This window comes from Aquarana catesbeiana, linkage group LG04 (genome assembly GCF_042186555.1).
Source record: "Aquarana catesbeiana isolate 2022-GZ linkage group LG04, ASM4218655v1, whole genome shotgun sequence".
NCBI lineage: Eukaryota > Metazoa > Chordata > Amphibia > Anura > Ranidae > Aquarana > Aquarana catesbeiana.
The window spans coordinates 680,513,138-680,532,302 of NC_133327.1; the positions used below are offsets into that span (position 1 = coordinate 680,513,138).

The 19,165-nt window shown below is 46.4% G+C and overlaps 1 protein-coding gene across 1 annotated transcript; it reads left to right on the forward strand.

Annotated features, from left to right (window-relative positions):
* Positions 1 to 295: 295 nt before the first annotated feature.
* On the forward strand, positions 296 to 16,746 carry RSPH9 (radial spoke head component 9; the record flags this gene model as incomplete). Its single annotated transcript, XM_073629183.1, is given in 4 exon segments — positions 296 to 461; positions 657 to 786; positions 7,496 to 7,642; positions 15,920 to 16,746. Coding segments are annotated over 4 exon segments (604 nt in total), but the record flags the coding sequence as incomplete, so codon positions are not given.
* Positions 16,747 to 19,165: the final 2,419 nt, after the last annotated feature.

The following is a 19,165-nucleotide window of genomic DNA, read 5'->3' on the forward strand; positions in this document are numbered from 1 at the left end:
CCCCCTACATATATCATACAGTATATTACCTCCTATAGATGAGATAGGTTCCTATAGGTATTACTATACACTGTCCAGTGCTAATAGAAGTCCCAGCAGAGCTCTTGTGTTGGGGAACTCAATGACTGCCAGAGAAGCGATTTCCAGGCCCCTGATCCAGGTTGGTGGTTTATTGTTGGATATTTGGGGGTCCCCTAATCTAGGTGGGAGTTGATCTCACCAGGATCTGTTTGCTGCCTCCAAGGTTCATCCCCGTGTTCACCTTTTTGTCCTCGTTTTCTTCTTTTCCTGGCAGCCTGAACTGTATGGACTGGTGTCTCCTGCCGCCACCCACCGAGGCCCTCATTGCTGAGGGGCAGGTGATTAAAGGTCGATTTATGGGAGACCCATCTCATGAATATGAGCACACGGTGCGCAAGAAAATGGGCGAAGGGGGCGCGGCCCATGAAGAGGAAGTGACGGTAAGTTGGGATCAGCTCTGTGAGCTCAGTCTTACCAGATTTGAGTAAAACCATAAGCAGCATGATCTACAATTCAACGTTCTGAGCCACATGTTTTCCCATACATTGAGGTTTTTCATTTCTTCATTCGTTTGACTTGGATGAGGAAATCCAGGCAGATGTGACAAACCTTCTGTTCTGTTTTCCCTCAATTAGAGTCACATCAAAGAGGAAACACGTCTGGTGGCCACCATCGCCATGATTGACAAGGAGGCAACTGTGGTACCGAGAGGGGCCTTCATCAAGGATCCACTTGGAGTGGTCAAAAAGAATCCATGTTTCCGAGGTAAATATGATGGAGAATAGGAGGCCCAACAAATCCTCCAACATCACCACCATCTAAGCCACTAACTAAACTCAGGTCAGTTCCTGACTAACAGTGAGCTTGCTAATGGGCTCCCCAAAACAAACAGGCAGCTCTTGTCCCTTCTAGTGTTCTGTGAGCACTCAGCCACTTCACCCAGCAGGAGGATCTCACAGCAGAGAGAGAGCCCTGAGCATCAACTTAACCACTTAGGGTAGGGGTGCAACGGATCAAAAAACTCACGGATCGGATCGATTCTCGGATCAGAGTCACGGATCGGATAATTTTCGGATCAGCAAAAAAAAAAAACACAGCACGCAAATCTTGTTACACCCACCGGAGTTTTAGATTTAAAAGCTATTTTCAACACAAAACCGAGCTTATATGCATAAATACAGTATTTGTAGATCGGACAGACTGTTTAGATGTTAGATTTTAAAAGCAACAGCAAACCTGCTGACCTTACATGGTTGCTAATGTGACAGAACACCTCTGATTTTCACATTTAACATTAAATATGAAAATCAGAGGTGTTCTGTCACATTAGCAACCATGTAAGGTCAGCAGGTTTGCTGTTGCTTTTAAAATCTAACATCTAAACAGTCTGTCCGATCTACAAATACTGTATTTATGCATATAAGCTCGGTTTTGTGTTGAAAATAGCTTTTAAATCTAAAACTCCGGTGGGTGTAACAAGATGTCCGCTTGCCCCCTTCTCACTCTATCATTACTGTACTGTGCAGGAGTGTGGGGTGTAGCAAGATGGCGGCAACGAAACGTCACTTCCTGACGAGACAGCGGCTGCTTCCGGGTGTACCAAGATGGCCGCCGCTCCGGAGCTACAGTAGGCCGAAGCCGGCGGCCTTTCCTATGGCCGAGGCCGCAGAGTGCTCCGCGGATCACGGGTGTGCCGATCCGCGGAGGTTGATCCGTACAGATCACGGATCAGCGACAATCCGTTGCACCCCTAACTTAGGGACCAGAAAGGATTTGCCCCCTTAACTACTTCCTGCCCAGCCTATAGCAAAATGACAGCCAGGCGGTGGTTCAGTTATCCTGGCTGGACATCATATGACATCTTTCAGGATAACTGCCGACGTGCGCCTGTGGGGGCGAGCAGCATGGCAATCGGTGGTGTGGTGTGTCAGTCTGACACACCGCTACATTGATCTCAGTAAAGAGCCTCTGACGGAGGCTCTTTACCGTGTGATCAGCCATGTCCAATCACGGCTTATCACGGTGTAAACAGGAAGAGCCATTTATCGGCTTTTCCTCACTCAAGTCTGACAGGCGCAAGTAGAGGAGAACAGATTGGCAGCTCTCCTGACAGGGGGAGTCTGCACTGATTGTTTATCAGCGCAGCCCCCCACGGATGCCCACACTGGACCACCAGGGATTCCGCCAGGATCACCAGGGATAACCTCAACAGATGGATGACCAGGGATGCCACCCATGGCCACCAGGGATGACCGTAAGTGCCCAAAAGATGCCAGTAAGTGCCCACACATCTTGCCAGTCAGTGCCAACTATTATTGCCTGCCAGATGTCTCCTCATCTATCAGTGCCATCAATCAGTGCCCATCAGTGCCACCCATGAGTGCCCATCAGTGCTGCATACCAGTGCTGCCTATCAATGACTATCAGTGCCACCTCATCAGTGCCGCCTTATCAGTGTCACGTGTCAGTGCCCATCAGTGCCACCCATCAGTGCCCAGCAGTGCCATCCATAAGAACCCATCAGTGTCACCTATCAGTGCCGCCTATCATAGCCCATCAGTGCCACCTATCAGTGTCCATCGTCAGTGCCCATCCATGCCACCTCATTGGTGCCACCTCATCAGTGCCGCCTTATCAGTGCCCGTCAGTGCAGCCTCATCAGTGCCCGTCAGTGAAGGAGAAAACTTACTTATTTACAAAATTTTATAACAGAAACAAAGAAAAACTTTTTTTTTTTTTCAAAATGTTTTTTTTTTTTTTATTTGTTGTGTAAAAAATAAAAACCTCAGCAGTGTTCAAATACTACCAAAATAAAGCTTTACTTGTGGAAACAAAATTATAAAAACTTTGTTTGGGTACAATGTAGCATGACCGCACAATTGTCATTCAAAGTGCGACAGCGCTGAAAGCTGAAAATTGGCCTGGGCATGGAAGGGGCGAAAGTTCCTGGTATTGAAGTAGTTAATGACCAGGCCATTTTTTGCGATACGGCACTGCATCACTTTAATTGACAATTGCGCAGTCGTGCAAAGCTGTACTCAAACAACATTGGTGTCCTTTTTTCCCACAAATAGAGCTTTCTTTTGGTGGTATTTGATCACCTCTGCGTTTTTTTTGTTTTTTTTTGCACTATAAACAAAAATAAGACCAACAATTTTGAAAAAAAAATATATATTTTTTACTTTTTGCTATAATAAATATCCAAAAAATAAAATAAAAACAAATTTCTTCATCAGTTTAGGCCAATATGTATTCTACAATATTTTTGTAAATAAAAGCGCAATAAGCGTATATTGATTGGTTTGTGCAAAAGTTATCACGTCTACAAAATAGGGGATAAATTTATGGCATTTTTATTATACTTTTTTTTTTTTTACTGGTAATGGCGGTGATCAACGATTTTTAGTGGGACTGCGACATTGCGGCGGACAGATCTGACACTTTTGATGCTTTTTTTGGGACCAGTGACATTTATACAACGATCAGTGCTAAAAATAGCCACTGATTACTGTATAAATGTCACTGGCAGGGGAGGGGTTAACAATAGAGGGCGATCAAGGGGTTAAATGTGTCCTAGGGAGATGTTTCTAACTGTGGGGGGGAGGGGACTGACAGGGAGTAGAGAGAGATCGCTGTTCCTGATTACTAGGAACAGCAGAACTCTCTCTACTTCCCTGACACAATGGGGATCTGTATGTTTACATTGACAGATCCCCGTTCTGTCTCTCTGAGAAGCGATCGCGGGTGGCCGGCAGACATCATTGCCGCCGGCCACGCGCATCAGCGTCGCACCTAGGGTTGCCACCTCGTCCCTTTAAACTCAAACACATATGAATTACACAGGTTCTATGGCTGATTAAGGTGGTAATTAAACTCACTTAGCACCTTATCTGCATTAAATTAGCCTCAGAACCCATGTAATTCATATGTGGGTGGGTTTAAAGGGATGAGGTGGCAACCCTAGTTGCGCCCCCAATAGCTCTTAGGTGTCCTTTTATGAAAGTGCGGTAAAATACCGCTTTTCAGTTCTCAGGCATTCTCAGAGGAGATCGCTCTCCTCTGAGTGCCTGTTTATGAAAGTGTGTAGATCGCTTCTCATGTTGAGTTGAGGAGCGATCTACAAATGCCGGGAACTCCTGAGAATGGCTCCTTTCACTGTAATCTCGTGTGATATAGCGGGATTACAGTATGAGGAACCATAAAATACAAAGTGTAACACGAATCAGCACACATTATTCCCCAACATATTAATAAAATAATAAAGATAAATTCCCCCTACACAATATACATTAACCTAATTATAAAAAAACATTGTTTTTATCAATATTTAAAGATCATACATGTTCCTATTTAAATGTGAATGGTGTATAGTAAATGAATGTAATGCACATATGTAATGCAGCTATACACCATTCATATAAATGCAAAATACATTTATAATCATTAAAAAAATAATTTTAATAAAGTATACAAGTATAAATATTTATTAATAAATTAAAATAAAATATATTTCATTATAGATAAACATAAAAATTGATAAACTGGTGCGATGCGAGAACACTGCGAATCCACTGCGGGTTCCCGCATCGCACCGACTCGCATGTCAGTTCACACTGCCATATGCGAATCGCTGGGGAGTGTCAATACATTGTTAAGGACACCCCCAGATCAGCTTGCATATCGCAATGAATCGGATCGCATATGTGTGAACACACATGCGATCCGATTCTGGTCCGAACAGGAAAAAAGGGTCCTGTGCGTGTTTGCACCGACTGCGGTGCGATATCAGCCATACTATCTGTACAGCTGATATCGCACCGCACAGACATCGCATGTAATGTGAATGGCAGTGTGCTGCAAATAACATGCGATGCCTGTGCGATGTCCGGCATCGCACAAGTGTGAACTGGGCCTAAAAGTTAACACCCCCAAATCAGTTCGCATATCGCAGTGCGATCTGCAAACTCGGACAGTAATCGAATCGCATGGGTGTGAACACCCATGCAATCCGATTCTGCTGTGGACCAAAAAAAGGGTCCTGTAAGAGTTTGGTCCGAGGGCAATGCAAATTTAGCAATACTATCTGTATGGCTGAAATCGCATCGCACAGAGATCGGATGTGATTTTGCACTGCGGTGCGAATCACATCCGATCTCGGACACCGCAGCAGTGGGAACTGGCCCTAAATCATATTGCATTTGCACCAAAATGGTACAGGACCCTTTATTTGGTCCGCACTGGAATCGGATCGCATGGGTGTGAACACCCATGCGATCCGATTCCTGCACCATTACATAGTTCGCACTGCGATCTGTGAAAATATCTGGGGGTGTCATTAACTTTACATTGACACCCGCAGTGGTGCGCAGATGTCAATGTAGGTGCGATGTGAAAACCCGCACAGGAATCACGCTGGTTCACGCATCGCACAAGTGTGAACCCAGCCAGAGACGTGAACATCTAAAAAAAAATGTATATATATACACTATAAATTCCTATCCTGCTGGTTTTGGGGTGTGTAATGGTGGGGAAGGTGTGCTCTGACTGTTTGGTGAAAGAAAGAAGTCAAAAGACTTCTTTCTTTCTCCAGAATATCAGCCAGTTTCAGGCTTCTCACTCTGATTCTCCACTTCTGAAATGGTGAATCAGAAAGTGAGAATTCTGTCACAGATCGCCAGTGAGGTGTGGAGATCGCACCTTCATAAACTGGCCGTTTCTGTGAATTCTCACTGTGCTGAGATAATCAGCGGAGAACATGTTCTCCGCTGATTATCTCAGTTTCATAAACTGGTAAAGCGCTGAGATCAGCGGTGAGACTCGGGATCGCCGCTGATCTCAGTTTCATAAAAGGACACCTTAAAGCGGCCGACGTACAATGACGGCGATTTGCACAGCCGTGCCAACCTGCCGCAGTACAACAGCGGCGGCTGGTCGGCATGTAGTTAAGAAAACAACATGTTGACCGCACTCCAGAGTGTAGAGGATGATAATGTTGCTCTATTCCAAGTTAAAACACATCATGGTAACACCGATACAGACACAGCAGAGATTTACGCGTTTCACGTGAAATGCGTCTGTATCGGTGTTACCATGATGCGTTTTAACTTGTAATAAAGCAACATTTTCATCCTCTACACTTTGGAGCGCGGTCAGCTTGGCTATCCATCCAGACCGTGGTCTGGACCTGCACCTAATTAGTAGAGGAAGATTATAGATTGTTCTCACCTGGAGCGGCACAACCTTGTTTCTCTGCTAGATTCCCTGAGCATCACCTAACATCTATGAAGGCACAGCTGAGACTAATAATAAGGGCTGACTAAGGCCCCTTTCACGTGAGGTGCGATCGGGTCCAGATGTCCGGTTTTCAGCCGGACCCCATTTCTCCTCTATAGTGCACCAGATGTAAACTAACTTGTGTCCGTTTACACCTGTCTACGTCCAGGTCCAATATGATCCAGTAAAAAGTAAAAAAACAGAAGGTTATCTGTTCCCCTCCATCTGGGTGGATCGGATTCGAGGGCACTCGGGTGGAAACAGACAGCAAGTCCATTTAAATCCGGCTACCCATAGAGCAGAGCAGGCTTTGTCCATGTATTGTCATCCGGCCGCTCCGCTCAGCACAGCAGGGGATCAGCAGATGGAACCTCTGCTGAGCAAAACCAGACCCAGCCCGTGTGAAAGGAGCCAAACAGGTAAGATGTGGACTTAGGAATGGAGGCTTTATCCCAGCCAGAGCTCTACAAGTCTCTGGGCTCAAGGACCCAGAACATGACTTATTCAGATACCCTGAAAACAAAAAGTCTGTTTTCTCTTTTTCAATCCATGAGCCCCTCACCATGTGTAGGTGAGAAACCTAGGTGACACATACTAACCATCCACAGTCCTGGCAGCCAGTGCCTTACAGTGCATAGATCTATATACCCAAAAGTATGGGGATCCCCCTTCAAATTACTGAGTAGACAGCTGACCTTCACAGGTACATGATATAGCCAAAAGTATATGGACCCCCTCCAAATGAGTTCAGGTGTTTCCAGTGAAGGGTCTTGTTAATATTACATCACACAAATACATTATAGATAGTTGTGCTCCTCCAACCTTGTGGTACCAGTTTGGTGAAGACCCTTTTCTGTCCCACCATGACTGTCCTCTGTGTACAAATCCAGCTCCATAAAGATATGGTGTGACCAGTTTGGTGAGGAGGAACTTGAGTGTCCTGTATAGAGCCCTGACCTCAACCCTACTGAACACCTTTTGGGATGAATTGGATTGTGAGCCAGGTCTTCTCATCCAACATCAGTACCTAACCTCACAAATGGGCACAAATACCAACAGACACCCTCCAAAACCTTGTGAAAGTCTTCCCAGGAGAGTGGATTCTGGTATATCCACAAAGGGGGCAACTCCATATTAATGGCCCTGGTCCATAGACTTTTGCCCATATAGTATAAAAAATTCTTAATTTATATTTTTTCAGGTCTTACAGTAAGTGAAGCCAAGAAGCTGAGTTCATTCTTCCACTTCACCCCAACTGCGAACCCCAAGAAACGGTCACTGTTGGAAATGGCTGATCTGGATCCTTCAATAGACTTCCTGGACACCTTGGAACATGATATCCCCAGAGGTGAGTGAACACCAGTGATATAATTGCACCCTCAGATGTAACTTGTGGGGGGATTCTGTATTCAGTAAAGCAGTGCTCCCCAAAATTTCTTGTGCTTCTGGGTATCGACTCCCCAAAAAGGATTTAATACAGTTCACAGAGCAATGTGTCAGTAATGGTGGCTGGATGGCAGTAGCGTCCCCTCTGATACAGAGCTCCCATCTGGTGACTATCCACTCATAACTGAAAATGGTTCTAAAGGCTGAAGTTTTTTTCTCTTTTCCTTCATGTATTCTATGCATGAAGGTAAAAAATCTTCTGTGTGTAGCTCCTGCCCCAAACCCCCCCCCCCCCCCCCTTATACTTACCTGAGTCTAAATGCAATCAATAATCTGCACGTAAGCACAGACTGTCTCCTCTTTCTCCCTCCCAACAGGGCAGATTGATAACAGCAGGAGCCAATGGCTCCTGCTGCTGTCAATCAAATCCAATGACGGGGGGGCAGGGGCAGGGCTGAGTCCTGCTGTCTGTGTCTACAGATGTAGACAGCAAGGCTCAGGAATAAGCTCTCACGAGTGCCCCCTATAGGAAGCAGCTTCTGATGGGGGCGCTCACTAAAGAGGAGGAGCCAGAAGCGCCGGAGGGGGACCCAAGAAGAGGAGGATCTGGCACAGAGCAGGTAAGTATAACATGTTTGTTATTATTATTATTTTTGTTTTTTTTACTTTTTTACCTTTAGAATCCCTCTGAAGCTCAGTTGATATTGAGGGGTGCAAAATACAATCACAGCCTGCAATGTGTGTCTGTTGTCTCTGAATGTTCCAGAACTTCAGCTCCGGTAGTTGTAGGGCTTCCATGCATCACATTCTAGTGTAATTCACCTCTGATCTCTCCATTCCCAGCTGAGTCACAGAGCCAGCTACCCAGCTCCGTCATGTCTCTCTGCTTGTGTGCATACAGGTTTAGGTTGATTTGGGGGCTTTGTAGTGGACAGAAGTCCATATCCACTGAGAAATAAAGACAGACCAGGAGAAACAGGAATGTACTGGAGGCTGTGTGGAAAGGCACGGATCTCAGAGGTGCTCAGATCGCTCAGGAGTCACATGACACAGGATGCTCCGGGTGCTCTAGAGTCACAGGGGGATGCAGGATACGCAGGAGTCACAGAATTTACTGGGGTGACACAGAAGTTACAGGAGATACTGCAGCAGGGTTGGTAAACTTAGGGTTAGCAACTTCTAGATACTCCAAAGCAAAGAAGGGAGAGACACTTACTATAAAAACCAACATCTAATTGTATTTCCTTGCAAACAAAATTCCAGTGATGTCACACAATTGCTTAGTGCTTACAGAACTCTCACCCTCTATGTGGTGTTAAATCAGCCTTAAGGTATCTTATGGTGATGGCAGGCTTCCACTTCCAGACTCCAGATTATTAGGTCACTCGGAGTTCCGGATGTCATGTGAGAATAAAATAAATGCCTCCCATAGTGTAAAAACGTAAAACAACTAAAGATTTATTCAAAAGCCAAATGGATTCTTACATAGAGAAAGTTATACATTTAAAGAGCAACAACGGCGTTCCAGATGCCTCTTACGTTACTTCTGGTCCGCTCTGTATTTCCGCCCACGCCCTACGCGTTATTGTCACATGACTTCAGCCCCCTGATGAAGTCAAGGGATGTGACTTAACGCTTAGGGCATGCTGAAGAGAAGCATCCCCACAACATGATGCTGCCACCACCATGTTTCACGGTGGGGATGGTGTGTTCAGGGTTATGTGCAGTGTTAGTTTTCCGCCACACATAGCGTTTTGCTTTTAGGCCTAAAATTAAATTTTGGTCTCATCTGACCAAAGCACCTTCTTCCACATGTTTGCTGTGTCCTCCACATGGCTTCTCACAAACTGCAAACAGGACTTCTTATGACTTTCTTTCAACAATGTCTTTCTTCTCGTCACTCTTCCATAAACGTCAGATTTGTGGAGAACACGACTAATATTTGTCCTGTGGACAGATTCTCCCACCTGAGCTGTGGATCTCTGCAGCTCCTCCAGAGTTACCATGGACCTCTTGTCTGCTTCTCTGATGAATGTTCTCCTTGCCCGGCTGGTCAGTTTAGGTGGACGGCCATGTCTTGGTAGGTTTGCAGTTGTGCCATACTCTTTCCATTTTCGAATGATGGATTGAACAGAGCTCCGTAAGATGTTCAAAGCTTGGGAGATTTTTTTTATAACCTAACCCTGCTTTATACTTCTCCACAACTTTATCCCTGACCTGTCTGGTGTGTTCCTTGGTCTTCATGATGCTGTTTGTTCACTAAGGATCTCACTAAGGAACAAACCTCTGAGGGCTTCACAGAACAGCTGTATTTATACTTCTATTAAATTACACACAGGTGGACTCTATTTACTAATTAGGTGACTTCTGAAGGCAATTGGTTCCTCTAGATTTTAGTTAGGGGTATCAGAGTAAAGGGGGCTGAATACAAATGACCCCCCCCCCCCACACACACACACACACACACACACACACACACACACACACACACTTTTCACATATTTTTTGTAAAAAATGTTGAAAACCATTTATCATTTTCCTTCCACTTCACAATTATGAGCCACTTTGTGTTGGTCTATCACATAAAATCCCAATAAAATACTTTTACATTTTTTGGTTGTAACATAACAAAATGTGGAACATTTCAAGGGGTATGAATACTTTTTCAAGGCACTGTATGCCCATACAGTATATACACTGATTTTAGAATATATAAACTGACCTTTAGGCAGGGTTCACACCTAAGATGGGTCCTGTCTCACAGCAGGGGCTCCGGTGCGCCCTGGTTCACCGTTTCAGGTCCGATTTCAGCCCGATATTTGGGCTGAATTCGGACCTGAAAAGCACCGGTCCTGCTGCGAAGATATGTGAACCGGCTCCATAGAGATCTGGTCAAAATCTCCTGCTATTGCAAATTGGATGCGGGGAATTTCCCTTGCTACAGGTTGTGGCTGCCCCAGGCGGAGTGCAATTGGTAGTGCCTATGAGAGGAGTCGGCGCTATACAGAAAGTATCGGGTTATGTGGTTCTGCTCCCTCCACAGCCGTGCTCCCTTTAACGCCAGCTCCATTCAGAACACTAATGCTCTGGGATGACGGGTCAGGAATCCACAATCTGGGTGACCCGCCATCCCAGGGGGCTCCCCTGATCTGAGCCCTAATATGCAGTAAAATAGAAGAAAACAGAAGTGTGAGATGAAGAGCGTGCAGCCGATTTTCTCATTGGTATAAAATGTTCTCGATGTGAAGTGAGAGTCATATTAATGTAATTCTCACAATGCCGCTAAGCATGACTGCCAGTACATGGCATTTCCATCGTGTCTCTCCGCTGCCCGCCGTTCGGTGGATTCCCTTGTATGGTGCGCAGTTTCTGTTGAGATCATATAAAGCCAGGAGTGCTTTACGGGGTGATAATCCGCATCTGAGCCGGCAGGTGGTGGGAAATCAAAGTGATACATTCCTGAGGATGATGGGAGTGACAGCGAGCGGATCTGTTGTTACTGTACAGCAGACACTGTGGAAGTACGGTCACAGACGCCAGGGCAGGGTGGCCCCCCCAGACGCCAGGGCAGGGTGGCCCCCCCAGACGCCAGGGCAGGGTGGCCCCCCCCAGACACCAGGGCAGGGTGGCCCCCCCAGACGCCAGGGCAGGGTGGCCCCCCCCAGACGCCAGGGCAGGGTGGCCCCCCCCAGACGCCAGGGCAGGGTGGCCCCCCCCAGACGCCAGGGCAGGGTGGCCCCCCCCAGACGCCAGGGCAGGGTGGCCCCCCCCAGACGCCAGGGCAGGGTGGCCCCCCCAGACGCCAGGGCAGGGTGGCCGCCAGGGCAGGGTGGTCACAGACGCCAGGGCAGGGTGGCCCCCCAGACTCCAGCGGCGGTGCAGACGCTGGCACCAGGGCAGTCACAGGCATCGGGGATAGCTGGTATATGTGGCCACATCTTTGTGGGTTCAGAATGTAAGTGGCAATTTTGCAGTCACCAGTCAGATGCCAATTTTTATCACACTGGTGACATCACTGTTAGGATCTGATTAGTTGCTATTGGTAGTTTTTCTTCAAAAGTAGGGATGAGCTCAGGCGTGTTCAGATACAAGTCCAAACCCACCTGAGCTATACGCTAGGAAGCTGTACACCACCAATCATAAGCAGCCAAGGCAATGCCCGCTGCACATATGGAAGGGCCCTGTATACACACAGCTGCGGAGCAGGGAATGCCTCAGCCGCTTATGATTGGTGGTCTGCAGCTTCCTAGCGGGATAGCTCAGGTGGGTTTGGACTTGTATCTGAACACGCCTGAGCTCATCCCTGTTCAAAAGAAAGCACCACTGAAAGTCATTTCAGTTCTGTGTGGTTGCTGGCAAGTTATTCACATGCTGGACTGTATATCTGTTAAACTAACCACCTCCCCAGTTCCACCCAACACACCTTCATTATAGCCTTGTGGGAGGGGCAGAGACACAAACTACTGCAGGGAAATACCACTATTGGGGGAGGGGCAGAGATAAAAACTACTGCAGGAAACCTCACCATTGTGGGAGGGGCAGAGATAAAAACTACTACAGGGATTTATCACCATTGTGGGAGGGGCAGAGACACAAACTACTGTGGGAAAATATCACCATTGTGGGAGGGGCAGAGACACAAACTACTACAGGGAATATCACCATTGTGGGAGGGGCAGAGACACAAACTACTACAGGGATTTATCACCATTGTGGGAGGGGCAGAGACACAAACTACTGTGGGAAAATATCACCATTGTGGGAGGGGCAGAGACACAAACTACTACAGGGAATATCACCATTGTGGGAGGGGCAGAGACACAAACTACTGCGGGGAAGTCTCTCCATTGTGGGAGGGGCAGGGACACAAATAGGGACATATTGCAGGACAGGTTTTTGAATTTCTTGCTGAGGGATAGTCTGAGACTTTTCTTTCCTCAGACACTCTGCTATGTGTCTATTTTCTGGCTGAATTGGGAGCGCCGGTTCTCCTGGGTCACTGTCAGACATTTTGCCTCTTCCAGTGAAGTGTGGATTCAGGTCTCAGCCTGGTAACACTCTAGGAGCGTCGAATAACATCTCTGTTAGTAATTACAGACCCAGATATAAGAGTGGAAATCAGTTCCACTCCATCAGCCCCCGTTAGGCCGGATCAGCTGAGCACATTGAACCGCGCCCGTCTGAAGATTTCCCACATGTCCTATGCCTACACCGCACCCTTTCCTCTGCCCCGGGGCCCCCCGGCCTCACACAGCTGGCCCTTGGCAGGTGCCACAAAGAAAATATAATCTGGTTTTCATTGCAAGGAAAACAAATTGCTGGGAAAAGTTTTCCACTCTGATGCTCAGCGGTTGGATAACAGGCTCTTCCCGAGACGCAGACATCACAGGAACGGCCGTGCGGTGCTGTAACTAAGAGCAACCAGCTAGGTGCCGGGAATCTGTAGAAGTCCAGCGCTGAGAAAACGATGAACAGGGGCATTGCTAGGTCTACAAAGGATCTGGGGCTAGAGCTCATAGCAGTGTAGTAAAGAAAGTCATACGCTTGGGCGGGCATACACATGTATATACAGTAATATAAGTGTGTGTGTGTGTATATCCCCAGAGAGCCCCCCACTTACATCAAGATCCCCAGAGAGCCTCCCCCTTACATCAGGGTCCCCAGAGAGCCCCCCAATTACATTAGGGTCCCCAGAGAGCCCCCCCTTGCATCAGGGTCCCCAGAGAACCCCCCTATTACATCAGGGTCCCCAGAGAGCCCCCCCCTTGCATCAGGGTCCCCAGAGAGCCTCCCCTCCCCTTGGGGACCGCTGCAGAGACTCGGGGCTATGGGCCCCAGATTCAAAAAGCCACCCCCTAGCGATGCCACTGCCAATGAATATTATGATTTCTTGTATTGGATACATTCTGGTTTGCCTTCTGATATTATGATGTGGTAATTATCGTTATTGGGTGATCTGATGTAGTTATAGAACTATGTGAGCAACTTCATATACATGTTTAATAGTACATAGGGTGGGTTCTAAAATTGATATACGTGTCTGTATGTGGTATATGTTATCATTTTAATATAAATAATACAAACTTGATACAAATTGTACATGTGGCAGAACCTACCTAGGTTGCATACCTAAGAGTTTTTCAGCCAGGCTTGGGAAAGGCTGTGCATAGCATAGGAATGACATTGAAAAGAAGCTTTATCAAAACCTGCGCTGTGCTTATAATGCACGGAGGAATACACGGGCAATTATTTTGTGCAGGTAAAGAAACCATTTAAAGCGGACTTTCTGTCATTTTTTTCATGTATTAAATCTTCTGCCCTTGTTGTTGTTGTTGTTTTAACTTTGGATAGTAAAACATTTTTTTTTCTGCCAGTAAATCCCTTATACAGCCCACTTCCTGTTTCTTGTCTAGTCATTAGCCTAGGCTTATGACATCATGCACAGCTCTCTCTTTTACTCTTGTGAGACTTTGACAGGAAGGGAGGGGGGGGGGGGGGGGGGGGGGGGTGAGTCATAAGAGGGCCAATGAGAGCTGCAGAGCTGGAGGTGTGCCTCTGTGTAAATCCAGGAAGCGAACAGGCAGCAGCTTCAACTGCCCACAGTTAAAATGGTTGCAGCCAGACTCAGCGGAGGGAGATTTCTGCAGCATATTTTGGCAAGTACAGAATCACAGTATATATAAAATAATAGGGAAGCTTCAGTATGGCAAAGATGTTTTTATTACAAATTATGTGAGCAGACTGCAGTTCCTCTTTAAACAGGCCACTTTATATAATAATTGGTTGCACATTTTTTTTATTGACCTACGTATACAATCCCCCCCACCTTTGCCCACTCTACGAATAAGCTCACTATTAGAAAAACATGTCAGAGGGTGGAGATCAGGTGGTCTGCCTCGCATCATGATGGATTACTAAATCCTAATGGTGGCTTTTATCCCGGAGTGTGGCTACTTCCCTTCTGTTTGTGATTGTAAGGCAGGCCCATAGACCAAGGGTGCTCAATCTGTGGCCCTCCAACTGTTGCGGAACTACAAGTCCCATCATGAATCTGCCTTTGGGAGTCATGCTTGTAACTGTCAGCCTTGCAATGACTCATGGGACTTGTAGTTCCGCAACAGCTGGAAGGCCACAGGCAGAGCACCCATGCCATAGACGTCAAACTGGCGTCCCTCCAGCTGTTGCGGAACTAAAAGTCCCATCATGCCTCTGCCTGTGGGAGTCATACTTGTAACTGTCAGCCTTGCAATGCCAACTTTTTGAGATGGGAATGAGGGACACCTATCAGCAAAAGAATGCAGGCATAGGACACACCCCTTGCCACGCCCCCTTAAAGGAGAATTGTACAAAAAAACAAAGATTAGTTAAACCCACTAGTGTTTTTTTTTTTTTTTTTTTTTTACCACTACTATTGCTTTATATTGACTTTTGGAATTTACAAATCCAGCAATTTAGAAATCAGATGAAAGGTTTAGTGCTGGAAAACACTTTTTGATAGATAAAAAGTGCATTTTATATACATCTATATAGATCAGACCAAAATGAGGGACAAATGAGGAGGAAAGAGGGACAGAGGGACATTGCTCCAAATCAGGGACAGTCCCTCGAAATCAGGGACAGCTGGGAGCTATGCTCATGGGACTTGTAATTCCGCAACAGCTGGAAGGCCCCTGGGTTCAGCACCCATGCCATAGACCAGGAGTAGGCAAACAGGGGTCCCCCAGCTGTTGTGGAACTACATTTCCCATGAGGCATTGCAAGGCTGGCAGTTACAATTATTCCCAGAGGCATGATGGGACTTGTAGTTCTGCAACAGCTGGAGGGCCCCAGGTTGCCTACCCCCTGCCATAGACGATTCCCACTTCAACACAGACCATGCTGACGGGGGAATCCCTCCTGCTGAGAGATTGTCTGCTCTCAGCAGGGGCGGGCTGGAGAAGACTGATTATTACTAGCTGCTAGCGATAAACGCAAGTGAATCCAGCAGGCTGATTGCACCCAAGTTGATTGAACAACTTGGTTGATTCAGCCTGCCCACACACGAATCTCAGCCAGTTCCTACTGAACCGGCCAAGATTCAAACTGTCTATGGCCTGCCTAAGAGGAACAAACCACTGGAGGAACTGGCACCTGGGGTGGTATTTGTGGGGACAGCGGTGTCTGCAGCAGAGCAATGAAACTTTTATGGTATGGGAGAAAGTTTTTGTTGTTCACGACATCATTGTGTCTCTTCTCACAGGGTGCTGGAGTCTGCAGTTTGAGCAGGGGAATGGTGTGGTCATCCTTCGCAGCCTCCTATGGATCGGACTGACTTTCTATCACGTTCCACTCACCGCACAATACGGTCATGTCTACATTGGGACCGGGGAGAGGAACAACGACTTACCCTTCATGATCTGAGTACACAGGACGTCAGCACAGCATTATCCAAAGGCCTCTGGTGGAGTCGATGTAACTACAGTTGTGCTCAAAAGTTTGCCTCCCCTTGGAGAATTGATAATATACAGTAGGGGTCTCCAAACTGCGGCCCAAGGGCTAGATGTGGCCCTTTGTGGGCCTTTATCTGGCCCTTGGGGCACTATTCCTCCAAAATGATATGAGGCTCCAGCAATGGGGCACTATGTCTTCCACTAATACCAATGATAGGATATTATTCCTCCTACTTATACGAATGATGGGGCACTTCTCATGCTGACCACTAACCCTGGGGACATATTTATTCTCATGGATGCGGGGCTTGGGACATTTTCTACCCCCACTGACCACAGCCCGGCCTCCTAAAGTCTGAAGGACAGTAGACTGGCCTTTTGTTAAAAAAAAATTGGAGACCCCTAATATACAGAATGTATCATTTTTAAAGAAAACATGAGTGAGCAGATAAAACCTATTTCTTTTATTTCTTATAGGATTTATATTTTGTAACTGTAGGTTATAATAGACTGGCACAATCTTAAAACAAGAGTAAGCACATTCTGTGTGAAACGCGTTAACTGTCTTCTGATTTGGAACAGTGATGTTTGTAAATTTTATGCATTGAAGACTTCAATAAACTTCATTAATCTTTCACCTCGTTGAAGTGTGATCAGCCTATTTGCTTCTGTCTTCACAATCGTAAAATCAAAAACATACCAAGGAAATGCCCCCTGTTCAAAAGTCTGCACCCCCTTAGTTCTTAATACTGTGTATTGCACCCTTTACCATCAATGACAGCGTTCAGTCATTTGTAAGAGTTGTCTATGAGGCTCCAAATTCTTGCAGGTGGTATAGCTGCCCATTCGTCTTGGCAAAATGCCTCCAGGTCAAGTCTTTGGTCGCCTTGCATAAACCGCAAGTTTGAGATCTCCCCAGAGCGGCTCAGTGATATTAAGGTCAGGAGACTGTGATGGCCACTCCAGAACCTTCACCTTTTTCTGCTGTAACCACTGGAGGGTCAACTGGGCTTTGTGCTATTGGGTCATTGTCATCCTTTGAAAGTCCAAGAGCGCCCCATGTGCAGCTTTCATGCAGAAGAATGCAAATTGTCTGCCAGTATTTTCTGATAACACGCTGCATTCTTCTTGCCATCAATTTTCAACAAGATTCCCCGTGCCTTAAGAGCTCACACACCCAAAAACATCAGTGAGCCACCACCATGCTTCACAGTGTGGATGGTATTCTTGTCACTATAGGTCTTGTTAATCCCGCTCCAAACATAGCGACTATGGTTGTGATGATAAAGCTCTGATTTGGTCTCGTCACTCCAGATTACAGTGTGCCAGAAGTGGTGAGGCATGTCAAGGTGTTGGCTTATTGTAACTGGGTTTTTTTGTGGCATTGGCACAATTAAAGTGATTGTAAAGGCTTGTTAAAAAAAAATAAATAACAAACATGTTTTACTTACCTCCTACCAGATCCTCCTCTTCTAGGGTCTCTCTTCGCTGCTCATAGCCCCTCCCTCCTTTGAGTGCCCCTCAGCCGGCAGCTTGCTCCAGGGGGCACCCAAGTCAGAGCTCCGTGTATCCATTCAGACGCGGAACCCCAACCTGGCCCCGCCCCCTCTCTCCCCTGATTGGCTGACTGACAGCCACCAGAGCCAATGGCGCCGCTGCTTTGTCTCAGCCAATCCAGGAGGAGTGTCTAGGATGGCCGAGGGGATTATGGACATCGCTGGAGAGAGAAGGGGCTCAGGTAGGTAATTGGGGGGTGCTGGGGAGGCTGCTACACACAGAAGGTTTTTTTATCTTAATGATAGAATGCATTAAGATTAAAAAAAAACCTTCTGCCTTTACAACTTCTTTAAGGCCTCTTTCTGGCAACTCGACCATGTAGCTCATTTTTGTTCAAGTATTGTCATATTGTGCTCCTTGAAGCAACCACACCGTCTTTTTCCAGAGAAGCCTGTATTTTTCCTATAGGTTACCCGTGAGAGTTTTCTTTTGTATCCCAAACAATTCTTCCAGCCAGTTGCCAACCAGCCCATAGCCAAATGATGGCTGCAGGGAGGTTGGATAAAAAAAAATTTTGAAAAGTTTTTTGTTCTTGGTGTAAACGAAAATAAATAGTTTCCACTTCTATTCCAGTAATCTTGGAATTCCTCCAGGATGGGGTAGAGAAGGGTGTGGCGGTCAACACTCTTCGAGTACAAGTGGCAGCTCTTTCGTTTTTTTTTTTTTTTTTTCTTGACGCTAGAGTAGCGAAGGAACCTTTAATTAAAAGATTTTTGGTAGCCAGGGATAGGGCTACCCCTGTCAAGGATAGGTTTCCACCTTGGGAACCAAGAAGGGTTCTAGAGGCATTATCTAGACACCCTTTTGAACATTTAGAAGAAGTTTCATTTAAGTTTTTGTCTATAAAACTAGCCTTTCTCCTAGCAATTACTGCTGCTAGGAGGGTAGGGGACTTATAGGGTCTTTCCATTAAAGAACCCTTTTTGCGGATCCTACCAGATAGAATCATCCTCAAGCCAGATCCATTAGATCTGCCTAAGGTGTCTTCAGGCTTCCATAGGACTCAGGTAATAACCTTACCATCATTTTGCGAGAACCCCAAGAATGAGGGGGAAAACAGAGTTAGGTACCTGGTAACTCTTTTTCTAAGAAGTCTTCCAGGGCAGCATCCGAGAGATAGGCTCCTCCTCCCTAAAACAGGAAACACATTAGTCCACCATTATAAATTTCACACTCTTACCTGTGTGCCTCAGTTATGTTAAAGCACCGAAGGAATTCCCTGTAAGCTGCAAGCTCCCCCTCTGTACCTGGTTTTTGTTGTTTCAAGGGTGGGAACTAGTGCTGCCCTGGAAGACTTCTTAGAAAAAGAGTTACCAGGTACCTAACTCTGTTTTCTCGAATCGTCTTCCAGGGCAGCATCCGAGAGGATATATCAAGCAATACTTACTAGGGTGGGGTTAGAGACTGGAGCACTTTACGACCAAATGCTTGGTCTTGGTCAGACAGCTGGTCTATGCGGTAGTGCTTAGCGAAAGTACTGAAGCTCGACCATGTCGCTG